General features: G+C 37.6%; 1 protein-coding gene across 1 annotated transcript in view; it reads right to left on the bottom strand.

Moving 5' to 3' along the window:
* Nucleotides 1–16376, bottom strand: part of LOC134528937 (trichohyalin) — a 194584-nt gene that overhangs the window by 33346 nt on the left and 144862 nt on the right. The window contains exons 28-32 of the mRNA XM_063362606.1: nucleotides 14869–14981; nucleotides 10953–11187; nucleotides 7762–7932; nucleotides 4817–4972; nucleotides 3936–4043 (exon numbers count right to left, since the gene is read on the bottom strand). Coding sequence (XP_063218676.1) covers nucleotides 3936–4043; nucleotides 4817–4972; nucleotides 7762–7932; nucleotides 10953–11187; nucleotides 14869–14981 — 783 coding nt within the window. The remainder of the gene's footprint in view (nucleotides 1–3935; nucleotides 4044–4816; nucleotides 4973–7761; nucleotides 7933–10952; nucleotides 11188–14868; nucleotides 14982–16376) is intronic.

The following is a 16376-nucleotide window of genomic DNA, read 5'->3' as shown; positions in this document are numbered from 1 at the left end:
TTGATAGGAGGCTAGAGATATACCCACCCGTTCACCTAATCTCCAGCACACTGGGAAGAGCGGAAGACATCGCCTGCAGCCTACTGAAGTTCGGAGGGGCACAAGTGGTGAACATGTCCTTTGGAAAATTATAATAAGAGATGAGACAGTTACCTGAACTTCATTCACTTTCATACTGCTATTAACGTAAGACATGCTACCAAACTCTTTTGTTCTCAACTACCTTCCACTATTGGTATTTTATAACTAAGCTATTTTTAATCTGAATGAGTTAAAAAAACCATTAAAATAATTGTTTTTATAAATGGCTAACAAGCTCTTAGCAGACGGTAAATTCAGTGAGAAATTACAGGAAATTTGTCTTCAAGGCAGCTGAATTTATTGCGAAATTAATGGAAATAACTGTAACGTAATACATATCATCAACTGAAATATTCCATATAAGCCTGAAACTACTAGTGAAGCAAATTTGTTATATTTTCAAGAAAATTTCACTAATGAGATGTATTTTCCAGTACTTAAAATATAGAGTCCGTGGCAGTAGTATAGGAAAGTATGTCCTGGCACTGGGTTCTGGGTGTGGTGAGTGGTGCCGACCGAGCTCTGACGTCACGTCCATCTCTGACGACACGGCGGCCATCTTGAATGACCTTGACCTTTGACCTTCAAAAGTAGCCAAAATTTAGCCAACAATCGCCAAAATTAGCCAAAAATCACCAAAATTTCCATTTTTTGGAAAACAAAATGTGTGCGTGTACTTATGTGCGCGCGTGAGAAGTTATACTTCTTTGGCATCATTAAAAATAGTTTTTAATTGCATGCAAATAATTAATTACAATAAAATAATAAAAGGGCTGAAAAAAGGTAGTCAACACAGTCTATAAAATTTCAGTTTAAATTTGAGAAATTAAAAAAAAAATAGAGAATAATAAATTTATATGACATAATTTGTACTAAATATTATATAATTCTTAATGTTGAATATTTGTTATTGATTATTTAATATTAAAAATAAAATAAATATGTTTAATAATAAATTTAAATAAGAAATAATTTAAGTTTATTTTTTTTAAAATATTTATTATTTTCTTAATTTAATAATCACTTTTCATTTTTATCAAAAAGTTTTCATTAAAATTGTTCATTTATTTTCATTAATTTTTATCATTTATTCAATTTAATAATAAATATTAAAAATTAATATTTTAATATGATGTTCGATTTTAATTTCTATCACAAATTTTTTATTAAGTGAATTATTAAATTTTTTCTTTATTTTATAATTATTAAATAACCAATAATAAATATTTAACATTAATAATTTAATAATATTTAGTATTAATTATATTAAGTTATATTCTTTTAATTTATATGAAATAATAATACCTACGGATAGTTAACCTCAATTATATTGGAGCACTTGAAAAAGTATATAAGCACAGTTTTTTTTACTAAAATTTACGAATAGTAAATAATATTAATCAAAATATTCAATTTAAATCACTACTCAATATAATTTATTAGCACATTATATATATTTCGCACTTGTATGAAACTAAAACACGTGTTGTGAATGTAGAAACTAGAAACATGTGGATAAATATTATAAATATGAAAACAGTGATCAGAGGCGACGAGCGTGCCAACATGCGCGACTAATAGAGGTTCTATTTCTATTTTTTTGGTAGATTTTTTTCGAGACTTAATAAGAGGTTTAGCGGGCAGCTTCAACCTGTTAATTTTGTGTTACAGTGATGCGCGCGCATATCAAAATTTTTAAAAGAATTTTAAACTATTTTCATTAAAATCGGATAGTAAATAAATATTTTCAAGATGGCGTCCGTAACGATAATTGATACAAGTGGTGACATAATTCAAAATGTCGGGTGTGCCATAAAACGTTTTTATTATATTTTATTGAGAAGTTTTTCAATACATTAATTAATAACTTGTTTACTCTCGCCGGAAATCGAACCGAGGACCGAAATAGTTTAATAAGTAACCATTTGAAGAAAATAATTTTAGAATTTTTTTTGGAATATCTAGCATTGAAATTACGGATTTTCAACATGGCAGTCGTAACGAAATACAAAACGTTTTTTTAAAATATTTTTATTAAAAATTTATTTATTTATTTTATAAATTTTAAAAATTTATACATTAAAATCAGATAATAAATAAAGATTTCCAAGATGGCGAACATGACGTCATACTCGCTGACGATATATATACCTATACATAAGTGGTGGTAGGTTAGTCTGCCAGCGGCTTCCGTGGAGGAAGGATCGGTCGTAATTTTTTTTTAATTTTTGACCTCACCGGGTTTGAACCGAGGACTCCGAGCTCCATGGCGTATGTGTATATTTAATTTTAAAAAAATATTAAATTTTTATTATTCAATTCGATTGATTAATTTTTTTTATGATTTTTATAATTTTTCCACGATTTTCTAACATAAAAACTGTGGATTTTTAAGATGGCGGCCGTAACGGAAATTGCAACGGTGACGTCATAATCCAAGATGGTGGTCATTTTCCTAGATGACATCAGAGGCTTATCAGAGGCTTTAGACATGGATGCTTAAGCCTCTTTTAGGACATTGTGTTCTTTCTAAGGCAAAAAGTATTTTGAGTTTTTCGAAATCCTAATTTTTGAATTGTGGAATTTTTTGAGAATTTTCGGTGGGATTCGTTTTCCAAAAAATGGAAATTCTAGTGATTTTTGGCGATTTTCGGTTAATTTTGGCGATTTTTGACTAAATTTAGGGTAATTTTGAACATCAAATGTCAAGGTAAAAGTTCAAAGTCAATGTCATTCAGGATGGCTGCCATGACGTTAGAGATGGACGTGACGTCAGAGCTCGGTCGGCACCACTCACCACACCCAGAACCCAGTGCCAGGACATCCTTTTCTATACTACTCGTGGCGTACAACATTAACAATTGAACACAAAACTTGCTCTACTATCGACACAGCCTTTTTATAATTGGTATAATTAAGTACTATATATATGATGGTCCGAGCCCTGACTCTTGTTCAAGGATTGAGGATGGGTTCAATGACACCATTATGGTCACATTGGATGACTTTTGTCCTTTAACCTTAATTTCACCTTAACCATTGACCATGACATTTAACTTTGACATTTGACCTCGTACCCCAACTTTGGTTACGCCATCTCGAATTCCTCCATCTAGAAATTGGGCGCAGTTTTCCTTATGGTGGAATAACCGCCATTTTGGATTCTAAGGTCACAGCCGCCATCTTGAATCTGATATCACTATCACTTTCTTCGATAATGATGTCACATCCGCCATATTCCTGGAGTTCACCATCTTGGATGCTGTTGCATCCACTTTTTTAGATTATTACATTACATCCACCATCTTGTTTTCGTATGCTGGAGATCGTTATCTTAAATGATGTCACAGTCACCATCTTGTTTTTTTTTCTGATGGAGGTTGCCATCTTGAGTGACATATTGTCCACCTTCTTGGTTTCTGCAGAAATTGGCTGTGATGTCATATCCAAGATGACAGCTGTGACATCAGAATCAAAAATGATGGTTGGTTCTACCATAACAAAAACTGCAATATATGAGAGTGGAGAACTTATTTTCGATATAGCGGAATCTAAGATGGTTGACGAGGTTAATGGTCAAGGTCAAAAGTTTAGCTCAAGGACAAGGCCAAAGTCATAGATATCAAATGGCAGTTTTTCATTGACTCCATCCTCAATTCTCGAGTCAGAATACCCAAGGCTCGGACCGCCATACCTATACAACTGGTATATTGTTTTTTGGTCATCTGTTCGCGACCTGCTAAACTGAACCATTTCCCTTCGAAAATATTTGTAATTCACTTGCAGTTAGGCATTTTATAGGTTGTAAATAGTTTTCAAACAGAGCGATTGCACTTTCGGAATGGTACACTCACCTCTGCAAATTTCTTCCTGTTTTCTTCTTGCTCTTCTTCGTTGATTTTCTTCAACTGGTCTTGGCGTCTCTTCGCTTCCAGGCGCTCTTTGTCCCTCTCCCTCTCCACCTGCAACCATTTAATAATGAGATTTTCTTTACATTATGAGGGTCACCTATTTGGCATAGTGGTTAAAGCTTATAGCTGGTGAGCCAAGAGTCCGAGGTTCAAACCACGGCTGGGTTGGGGAGCCTATTCTTATAGAAAATTTCTTTCCTGGATTCTTGCCTAAGTGTTGCGTGAAAAGGTATGAAAGGTATTGACACCTAGTATGCGGCAATCATGCCAGGTTTATCTATCCGAATCTGGGTCCGAGCCGAAAAACCCATCCTCATCTTATGTTTGATACCAGCTTCGAGCATATAGTGAGGTAATGCATTCGGTATTTTTTTAATAACTGTGCTTTATGGCCGAAATACTCTAATCGGGTAGATGGTTCTTAAATGGGACTGCGCGAATTACTGTGTTCTCTGGCCGGGATAGTCATCTAGAAAAGATTCTGCTACCCTGCATTCGGACTGACTTACTGTGGTTAATAGTCAGCAAAGTCACATCGAGCAGATAATGCTGCCCTGAAGTCGGAAAACTTACTATGATAAACGGCCAAAATAGTCACCTAGAGCAGATAGTGCTGCTATAAAGTCGGACTGACGTACTTCACCAAGAAAGTCACCTTAATCAAATAGTTTGGTTTTTTGTCTGACTCGTCACCTAGAGCAGCTAGTGCTGCTCTGAAGTGGGACTGACTTACAGTTTATATGATGGCCGTATTGTCATCTTGAGGAGATAGTGCTGCCCTGAAGTCGGATTGACTGACTGTGGTAATTGATCAGAACAGTCACCTCGAAGAGCGTCTGCCGAAGGTCACGAGCCAGCGTGGATGTCTCCTGCAGCAGGCGGTGCTGCTCCTCTCGCTCCTTGTGCCAGGCCAGCTCCATGCGTGTGCGCAGACCTGGGATCTTGCTGCGGCCGCTACTCAGGATCCTGTCCTCTTCCAGCTACGCACAACACGCACACTCCGCACTCCATGTAATATGTGCAATTCCTTCACCCACCCCATCTTCCCAACTACATTTGTTTGACGAAATTCTTATTAAACTTTAAAGATTGCCAACACCATTCAGGTAATCAAGCATGCAATGGCTTTTGGAGTCGTGTAAGGAGAGGCGGCAACCTTAAATTTTTTACTTATCATTTGCGAAGAATCGGATTTCGATACCAATTTATCCATCCTGGTTTGGGTTTTATATGAATTCCCGTAATTAATATATACTAGTACATGAAATGGTTCCATTCTAGAGACCATGGCTGATTCATTTCCCAGTTTCCCGCGCTTCTGAATTGTATTTAATTAAAAGCATAAATACAATCATTAAACTCTCTCGTATTTAAGCCTCTTCGACTACGATTTTATTGCAGATTGAGGCTATCAACACGGTTCAGGAAATAAAAATTTGTATGGCTTTAGGGTTGAGTCCACGTCTGCTAGAAGTTCCCCCCTCCCTTACCCACCCTAACACACACACACACATACACACATTTCGACACGCTCTGTTGCAGAGTTTTTCACTGGTAGGTTTGACCACAAACAAGTGTTCAGAAATGCCAGTAAATTATTTTTCTGAATAACATGGCCTCAATCGATAAACCAAGCTATTAATGTTGAATTTTCTCACGAAAGTCCCCAATTCAAGTTTACGGTACAGGGAAACTGTAGTCTGTGGAGAGCATTTGCCGGTAGTGATTTTGGGAAATAAATGAAAACAAAAATTATGATATTTTTGTGCGGATTTGGAGCCCGGTTCCTCTTAAATGCAAGTGAAAAGTTTTAGTCTTACATTTTCTCTTTGATTTCCTCTTAATAGTAGTTAATATTTTACGTACAGCTTGTACTTTTATCAATATCCTGCTTCTACATGAAACAGATAATGTGTAACATTAATGACCAAAAATTTTTAATGTGTATAAAAGAAAAGACGCCAATTTTAATTTCAAACCAGTTTCAACATTCCCATCTTAAGAATTTCAGTTGCCAAAATTTCCAGTATATATTTGGTCACCAGGCTACCTTTATGTTACGATTATTTTAACGCTTGTCTCTCATTCCTTTGACTGCATATGTGTAACCCTCAGACAAAGACAAAAATCGACCAGCGGGGATAACAAATCATTGTGAAAACAACAGATTGTCACGCCAGTTAACGTACAAAGAATCATTCGGTAAAGTGAAAACCATGCTATAGATATGAAAGGTCTGTATTTTTATTATGACGCAATTAAATCCAAGAACTATCCAACATAATTAATATAATTTTCTTAAGACGTGTAAGCAGTTTACGTAAGTAATTGTACCCTTGACTAGACAAACTCATTTCGATGTTCGAGGTATGTATGTACGAATGTATGCGTGAAAACAAAATTTTATAATATTTTTTTCGTTTATTTCAGTGTAAGAATGCTAATGTATTTAAGAGTATTATATAAATGCAAGTCCGGCGCCAGGGTTCAGGGTGTGACCCGGAGTTGATGTCCGCCATATTGAATTATGAAGTCATGGCGGCCATCTTGGATGACCCTTTAAAATTGGCCAACATTTTTTCAATAAATGACACAAATTTAACCCACATATGCCAAAAATTCGCCAACATTGACAAAATTTACAGTTGTTAAAGAAAAAATCCGCCAATAATCTCAAAAATTCAAAAAAAATTCAAAAAAAATTTTTTTTCTTTACTTTGAGGAAAAATCCCCCTTTTGAGGAAAACTATCCCGTTTCAGTCCTCAAAAATTGCCAGAGACTTAAAAATTCCTCAAAGAGGCTTGAATTCCTCATCTACAAGCCTCCAATAAACCTCTGAGGAAAATTGGACCTAGACCATTAAGACATCATGGCAGCAATTTTTTGGATTATGACATCACCATTACCATTATCGTTACGGTTGACATCTTGTAAACCTGTGTTTACTTTGAAAATCGGAAATAATTTAAAATTAATAAAAAATTAATTATCAAAATTTTAATTAAAACATGTTTTTATCATTTTGAAATTATGACTTCACTTCCACCATCTTAAAATTCCGTAAGTATTATCCAAACAATTGCAAAAAAATTAATAAAAATTATTTTACATATGATTTTATCGAATGTTAATTTAAAAAACACATTAAAGTCATGGATATCGGAGTCTTCGGTTCGAATTCGGTGAGGACAAAATAAAAGTAGCGACAGATCCTTCCATCACGGATGCCACCGACAGACTGACCTCACACCACTAATACCAAAGTACATACATTACGGCAGCTAGTATGATGTCACGTCAGCCATCTTATTTTCGTCTGCTGGATGCCACCATCTTGGATTATGTCTTAAATTCCGCCATCTTGTTATCGTCTTCTGGAGGCACTATATTAAATTATGACATTATTGTCGTCATCTTATTTTTGTCTGCTGGAGACTATCATATTTTATTATGACAGCATAGTCGCCATCATGTATTTGTCTGCTGGAAGCCACCATCTTGGATTATGACATCACAGCAGCCATAATCCCAGACAGTGGCCTCCAGCAGAGGGAAAGTGTTTTTACTGTAGACTAAAATTATTTAAAGTGTGTCAATGCTGTATAAAGATCCTTGTGGGAAGATGTTCGAGGAATGTAAATATACGCCTGTGAATTAACTACGGCTGTATCCGTGGCTAATTTGTAACAGATGTGCTTTGTTAGTTTAAGGTGGGAACGTTTGAAGCGCGTGGCCGATGACTGCAGCTCCCTGTGCTGCTGCGCTCACCTCGTTCACTCGGGACTGCATTTCGGACAGCTTCACGTCCCACGCCGACCGTTCCGAGATCAGCTCCGTCTTCAGCTTGGAGCTCTCCAGTCGCGCCTCAGACAGCTCGTCCTCCATGCAGCTGATCTGCTGCTCCAGGGTCGCTATCTTGGTCCTCGTCTCCTCCGCCTGCTGCAACCAACCACTCAGGCACTCCAGCAATCCAGTACTCCAGCACTCCAGCACTCCAGTACCTACTCCAGCACATCAGAACTCCAGCTCACCAGCACTCCAGCACTCCAGCGCACCAGCACTCCAGCGCACCAGTACTTCAACATACTCACGCACACCATCACTCCAGCACACCAGCACTCCAACACACCAGCATTCCAGCTCACCAACACACCAGCACACCAGCACTCCAGCACTCCAGCACTCCAGTACTCCAGCACACCAGCACTCCAGCACACCAGCACACCAGTACTCCAGCACACCAGCATTCCAGCTCACCAACACACCAGCACTCCAGCACTCCAGCACTCCAGTACTCCAGCACACCAACACACCAGCACTCCAGCACACAAGCACACCAGCACTCCAGCACTCCACCACACCAGCACACCAGCACTCCAGCACACCAGCACTCCAGCACACCAGCACTCCAGCACACCAGCACTCCAGTACTCCAGCACTCCTGCACTCCAGCGCACCAGCACTCCAGCACACCAGTACTCCAGCATACTCACGCACAACAGCACTCCAACACACCAGCAATCCAGCACGCCAGCACTCCAACACACCAGCACTCCAGCGCACCAGCACTCCAGCACACCAGTACTCCAGCATACTCACGCACAACAGCACTCCAACACACCAGCAATCCAGCACGCCAGCACTCCAACACACCAGCACTACAGCACGCCAGCACTCCAACACACCAGCACTCCAGCACTCCAGCACTCCAGCACACCAGCACTCCAGCACTCCAGTACTCCAGCACACCAACACACCAGCACTCCGGCACACCAGCACACCAGCACACCAGCACTCCAGCACTCCACCACACCAGCACACCAGCACTCCAGTACTCCAGTACATCAGCACTCCAGCACACGAGTACTCCAGCATTTAGGCACTCAGGCACTCCAGCATTCCAACACTTCATTACACCAGCACAACAGCACACCAGCACTACAGCATTTGAGCACTCAGACACTCTAGCACTCCAGGAATCCAGCCTCCGTGGAGAGGTGTTAACGATGATCAAGAAATTGGTTCGTGGACAATTGGAGTAAACAGAAGCAAAGCAAGGAAAGTGCTGGGTGCGTCATCACTGAGCGGGTGACAGAACGTCAAAAATAACAACCAAACAGGGCTCACAAAATTCTTTCAAATCATGTTATTTTTAACTTGTTTAATAATAGCTTTGATATTAAATTAAGAAGAGAATGGTTTTATTTAAAATATGTCCTTGGAAATAAACCTGATATGTACGAACTTTGTCAATCCTCTTGAGATTCTTGTAAATGTATTAAAGCGTCATGTAAAAAAAAATTCCCAACAATAAATAAATCAACAGTTATATTATAATCCACTGTGAATCAAGGTCGGCTCTCTGACTTAGCCATCCTGTGAATTAAAAATAAGGTAGTGAAATAAATTATTTTAAAGACGTGATTTCCTAAACAAAGAATGGTCATTTGTAGACCGCTGCGCCTCGACTAACAAACAAAAAGCCTTTATCTGTATGCCGTAACGCCTCAACTCACATACACGACCATCTTTAGACAGCTTCACCTCGACTAACAAACATGAAGTGCCGATTTGTATCCCGCAGCGCGTATACTTACAAAGAAGTAGAAACAATATGATTCCCTCAGCGATTCGACCAATTAACACGGAGTGGCCTTTTGTACACTCCAGCGCATTGACTTACAAACACAAAGAAAAAATCTGTAGATCTGCAGCCACCTTACAAACACATAAAATAAATCTGTAGCTCATAGCCCATCGACTAGGGTGCTGTCACAACTTAGAAACACACAACATAGAAACACATAACTTAGAAACACACACGATATAATCTTCTAAGTTATGCCTGTTCTAAAATGTGTGTTTCTAAGTTATGATAGTTCTACGTTATGTGGTTCGGCATTGTGTGTTTCTAAGTTACGTGTTTCTAAGTTGACAGTTCTAAATTGCGAGTTTTTAAGTTGTGATAGTACTAAGTTACGACTTTCTACGTCACGAAATTTCTAAGTTGTGTGGCTCTGCGTTGCGTTTTCTAAGTTACGTGTTTCTAAGTTATGACAGTTATATGTTGTGTGTTTCTAAGTTGTGATCGTTCTACGTTATTACTTTCTAAGTTACGACGTTTCTAAGTTGTGTGATTCTGCGTTGCGTGATTCTATTTAACGTGTTTCTAAGTTATGATCGTTAAAACTTATGACAGTTCTAAGTTACGTGAATTTTTTCAAGGTTTATAAGTTATGACTGTTCTAAGTTGTGTGTGATTCCCGCCTCGACTAACAAACACATATAAGCAAGCTGTAACACGCGGTGCCCCGACTAACAAACACATCGAAACAATATGTAACCCGCGGGGCCTCGACTCACAAACACACAGAAGCAACCAGAATACCGCGGTGCCCCGACTCACAAACACACAGAAGCAACCTGTAACCCGCGGTACCCCGACTCACAAACACACAGAAGAAACCTGTAACCCGCGGTGCCCCGACTCACAAACACACAGAAGCAACCTGTAACTCGCGATGCCCCGACTCACAGACACACAGAAGTAACCTGTAACCCTCGGTGCCCCGACTCACAGACACACAGAAGCAACCTGTAACCCGCCGTGCCCCGACTCACAAACACACAGAAGCAACCTGTAACCCGCGGTAGCCCGACTCACAGACACACAGAAGCAACCTGTAACCCGCGGTGCTCCGACTCACAGACACACAGAAGCAACCTGTAACCCGCGGTGCCCCGACTCACAGACACACAGAAGCAACCTGTAACCCGCGGTGCCCCGACTCACAGACACATAGAAGCAACCTGTAACCCGCCGTGCCCCGACTCACAAACACACAGAAGCAACCTGTAACCCGCGGTGCCCCGACTCACAGACACACAGAAGCAATTTGTAACCCGCCGTGCCCCGACTCACAAACACACAGAAGCAACCTGTAACTTGCAGCACGCACCTCGTCGCCGCGGCGAGGCGAGCTGGCGCCGGCCTGCCCTGCGCCGGCCCGCAGCTCGGCTATCTGCTGCTGCGCGCCTTCCAGCATGTGGCGGAATGTGTCGCGCTCGCGCTTGAAGCGCGCAACCTGCGCGTGCAGCCCCTGCGTCTCCTCGCCGATGAGCGCGACGCGGCCGTCGTAGCGCATCTTCAGCTGCGCCACCTCGGCCTTGTGCGCCTTCTGCTGCTGCAGCAGCCTGCGCAAAACCAGAGCGCCGCCGGTTCTCGAGCAAGTGTGAAACTTGTTGGACGTTGCCGTGAGACCTCAAGTTCTCTTAAAGTTCCTCTGAGCTTCTCTAAGAACTTCGATTTTGACGAGACGTCAGGCCCATTATTTAATTCATTAATAACTGTGCACGTACAACACAAACGGCACAAACTGTTAAACAATGTCTGAGATACATGCGCTAACGTTGGGATTGAACTCGCGACCTTCACCACATGTGCGATCATTGTCTTCCGAGAGCCCTTTATCGACGTCAATTAAGACGCAATGCTTTTATGTGAAAAAAAAAAGAACATGCCAGTTGAAAAAAAAATAATAATCGGTAAATGGCAACGTCCACAACGTTTTTGGCTAGCAAAAACCCAGGTTCCTCTACACCGTGGTAATTGACCCCATATCGCTTTTGTTGGAGACCTTTGACCCATTCAATTTTACAAGGACTGTTTACAGGAAACACGTTTCAGTGTCTACACAAATGTTACTAGAGTTTTCTCAGCAGGCTTAGCAAAATTTCACAGCTCATTCGAGAATCTGATTCTTATAGAACAAGCTATGTGTATATGCAACAGGGGGTAGGAAGGTATCGCGATGAAAAAAAAATGGATACGGAAAATCATAACTTGGTTCAAATTGTCGTAACACATTTAAAAACACGTATTTCGTAGATTACATTTGTGTTTTTGACATATTTAATACTACACCTAATGTTACCAAAAAGATTTAATAAAATAATAAAATTTTAAGAACGTAATAGTACACAAGAGGTTTTTGGGATGATTCATGTCAGAGAATCTGATAGTCCCCTTTTTAGGGGAGTGGGGGAGAGGAGAGATATGGCCGTCAGTTCTATAACCTCGCTACCACCACGGCGCCTACATTGTCTGCAACCCGCATAGCACCAGTGCTAAGACTGTAGCTCAGCAAGCAGGGTAATAAACTATAATGCAGCTGTTTGAAGTCAAGAACCCTGTTGTTAGAGTGCAGCTCTGTGTAGCACCACTCCTTGGTCGGCATAAAGTGAATTACCACTCGCTGATTCTGCTTGAACGGAAGGTCTATTATTTCGTCCTTTGGCACAGCTCTGAAATAAATTCATAATAAAAGCACATTTAATTGTTTAAAATAATTTTTCTACCAATAAGGTCCTTATTTAAAGATTTTAAATCATTTAAGGACAACATTTTATTTCAGTCCTAGCATGTACTGAAATCATAAAATCATGTGTTGTACAGTTTTGGATTTGCCGTTCGTGTGTAGCATTCGTCTTAAAACTCTTTTTAAGAATATCATTCGTTAAATGAATCAAATTTATGTTTATTCAAGACCATAGAAACCTTTGTTATTCAAGGTTTTGGAGAAACCTAATATTTATTGATTTATGATTTGTAACCTCCTCTATTGTAAAGTAAGATCCCACAATCTCAACGCCTAATTGGTATTCCTAAAAATTCCTTTAAATTTATTACAAATTATTTGCGAACTCAACTTCTCCAAATTACTTAAGCTAGGCGTTGACTTAAAAATCTCAAAAGGCTGTCTCAAATAAAGGAAAACTGTGTCAAAATAGGCCTATTATAAAATTAAAAGTATTTTTTCTCATCTTCAACAGGTAATTTATTTTACCAAAAATATAATTCCAATACATACAGAATCATGATAATGGCAGTGAACTCGACATGTAAGTCCTAATACTACTAAAATCTACCATGTTACTTAAATGAATTATTCAAAATATTATTAAAAATTTAAATACGAAAAAATAAATAACAAAATTTCCCGCATCATATATAATGCAAAATTTACCTGATTTACTTTAAAACAAACTACCTGGCACCAGGAAAAATTTTACCCCAAAATATTAACAATTTTACCATTACAACACCTCTCATCTTGACCAGACTGATTCGCCATACTATGAGAAAAAAAACAAACAAAATAATTACAAAGATTATAAAAATAATTAAAACTTTAAAATCATACTAATGCCTCTTATAACTGGAGTCGCGTTCCTACCTACTAAATTGTTCGCAATCGTGTATCGTAAAAGTACATGGCCGGTTAATATCTTGCAAACGACATTTTCTTGCAATTTTACTCCACCAGTTGACTGAATTCTGGCGAAACCAATGTTAATCAAACTTCCACTGACGGGGAGAATTCCTAGAGTCAAACCTGACGTTTTAACCGTAATCTCCTCAAAGGTTTGCAGAGTGCTTCAAATTTTAAATTATAAAATCCCATGAGACTTCCTGAGGTGATGAAACCAACACCAAAGTAAAAATGGACAATTTTTGCAGCACTCGAACATTCAAGAGACTTGAAATGAGTAAGCATTGATTCACCCATGGCAAGATTGCGCCGAAAGCGACAATAGTATCTGCTTACACACGCTACCCCGTGGTCGGGTGAACAGACGTGCTACAAGCCATCGCGCGTGACCACTCGCTCGCCCACGCAGTCGCGTTCAGCAGCCTCGCTGTCAGAGTAACAACGGGCCAAGTCGCCCACGCAGCTCACACCCACCGAGCCCTTCTTGCACCCATCTCCCAGTCCTCGGCCCAATGTGCCAGTCTCGCACTCAACAAACTGGCGCTAATACTTGAAACAAGTGCATTTCAGCATTCCAGTCCAACTTCTTTAAATATAAGTACTTTAAAATGTTTTAAAGTCTCTTTGAACAAAGGCCCTAATACAAACGAAAAGTATACAAAAAATGAAATATAAAACAAAGAAAAATTGTTCAAATCTAACAAAAATCAAAAACCACAATGAATGATATACTAAAAATTAAGAGTTTGAATACCCAGGCTATAAACGAAAAGTTAAATTCAAACCTGTACACCACGTGAATTCAATACATGCTACGATTGGCAAAATATGTTGCTTTTAAGTCCATGAAAACATTAAATAAGAACTCTTTTTTTTAGTAAAAACACTTTATAACAGTTAAATGTAATTATATTTTAAATATATTAAAAACCACGCGAAAAGACTCAAAATATTAAAAGAAATATATGAACTTATTTCGCAATATCAACTTTGTTTTTAGTTACGGTACCGACTTGACTGACGACTTTGACAGTATGTCTCTGGTTACAAATAATTTGTATAATTTTTAGTGCAATAAATTCTGTATGAAGAGAATTAAACACTGAAAAGACGTTTTTCATAGGATTTAAAATTTAAAACTATTTGTTGAGTATGGACACTTAATTAATAATGTTGGGTGTTGTATTTTCAAAATTGTTCTAAATATTGCGTTAACAACAAACCCATCCAAATATGTAATTAAATTAATTTTTTAAATATATAAATTATTGTTTTAAATTTACTCTTTTTGGTGTCGAATAACACAAAAATGTGTATTGGATAAAAATCAAAATGGCCACAACACAACTAAAACAACATAATGTCACATATAAGTAACCATTTAAAAGAATAAAAAATAACTATATTTGTTACATTATATTGTATGACACTCACTTTATTTCTGAATGCTTCTGACCATTTTTTTCAGTAATGATTAACACAATATAAGTAATAAATATTTTTGTACAGATTTCCACTAATTAAAAATTACTTATAATAAGCTATAGGATTTTCGGTGCGACTGCATTTCAATAATTGTTGGGGAAATCTATAAGCAACTCACCTTGATTTTGTTTCTTTTAATTCCTTTTCAAGAACGCCAACATCTGATTTCATTGTTTGATGAACTTTCGAAACTTTGTCGAAATCCTCCAGTTTTCTTCTCAGTTCTTCATTCTGTTCAGAATAAATTGTTTTGTAACCAAACAAAGCTACCGGTAAGCACTTTGAATTTGAGTTGGAACATCGTTATTAATATTTAAAATCACTGAAACATATGTAATAAAATATAAATAAAATATTTAATTTTGTGGTTCACATTTTAAAATTTTTGCCTCAATCACTGCAGATGCAATACCTACTCTAATACTACATAAGCATTAACAAACATATTTAATATAACAATTATTAAATTAGTTTTTAATGTTTAAAATTATTTATTTTTGGTTTCTACATTGGAAAATAACTATGTTTAAATTAAGTTCTTGAACCTGCCCCCTAATATTAGATTGAATTTATAAACCACTTAAAAATGAGTTCTCAGATGCGAAATGTCTAAACCAATTTAATATTCTTCTTCTTTGAGAACGCTTCTTTTATTAAAACCATACGGAGGACATGAAGTTTGTTAATTAATAGAAACAAGTTGATAAAAAGCTTATAAATTACTAAGCATGTTTTATATTCATACAAAACTGTCCCTGGTTAATATTTTTCTGACATATTACCCACTCTTGACACTTATCTGACGTATATCGCCCATCAATATTTTGGCTGCTATGGTTAACCCAAAGTCCTCTCAAGAGCTTAAGACACATGTTACACAGATAGTCAACATCCCACATCTTACGCTCGAAAGGTTAGTGGTCATATTATAATTCAGTGACGGTGAATCATAGGATCTGTATGTCTTAAGATATTTTCAGTTTCTACTGTTGTATTCTTATATTGCTTTGTTTAAAAAATAAGTAAATGTGACAATATTTTCCATAAGATCTATATGTAACATCACTCATAAATCAGTAGCATAATCTTTAAAAAGAATTTTGTAAAACCAATAGGCCTAAGATGTCATACTATGCATAGACATAACTCATGTTAAAACATATTTGGAACCCAATTATTTACCTTTTATAAGAGTCTACCTTTTATAAGATTATAATACTTAAACATTATCGAAGATGTCTAATGATTTGAAATATAAGGTTAAAAATTATAAATTGTATTTTATATTATTTTTGTCGATTTAAATGCTAACGGAAATTTCGGGAAAGACCAGACATTTAATTCACATAAAAAACACATGAACAAAATTTTTTTATATATATAAAATAGAAATTCGTTTACAATTGAAGAAAAGCAACCAAAATAAGTTAGTAAAACCTCAAACAAATATACCAATTTCCTACATAAATTAAAGGCAATAACTGCATAATCCTATAATAAACTAAACTAACATCTCATGTATGTGCTTCGAATAGCATTTCCGCCCCCACAGAGTTCAGTTTTGGACTATAAGACGAGAAACTATCCCTCCTTTCTGCTACCATAAATTATAATTTTTTAATAACT

The sequence above is a fragment of the Bacillus rossius genome, chromosome 2, assembly GCF_032445375.1.
Source record: "Bacillus rossius redtenbacheri isolate Brsri chromosome 2, Brsri_v3, whole genome shotgun sequence".
NCBI lineage: Eukaryota > Metazoa > Arthropoda > Insecta > Phasmatodea > Bacillidae > Bacillus > Bacillus rossius.
Note: the sequence above shows the minus strand (reverse complement) of the source record. Positions and strands in the feature narration are given on the sequence as shown.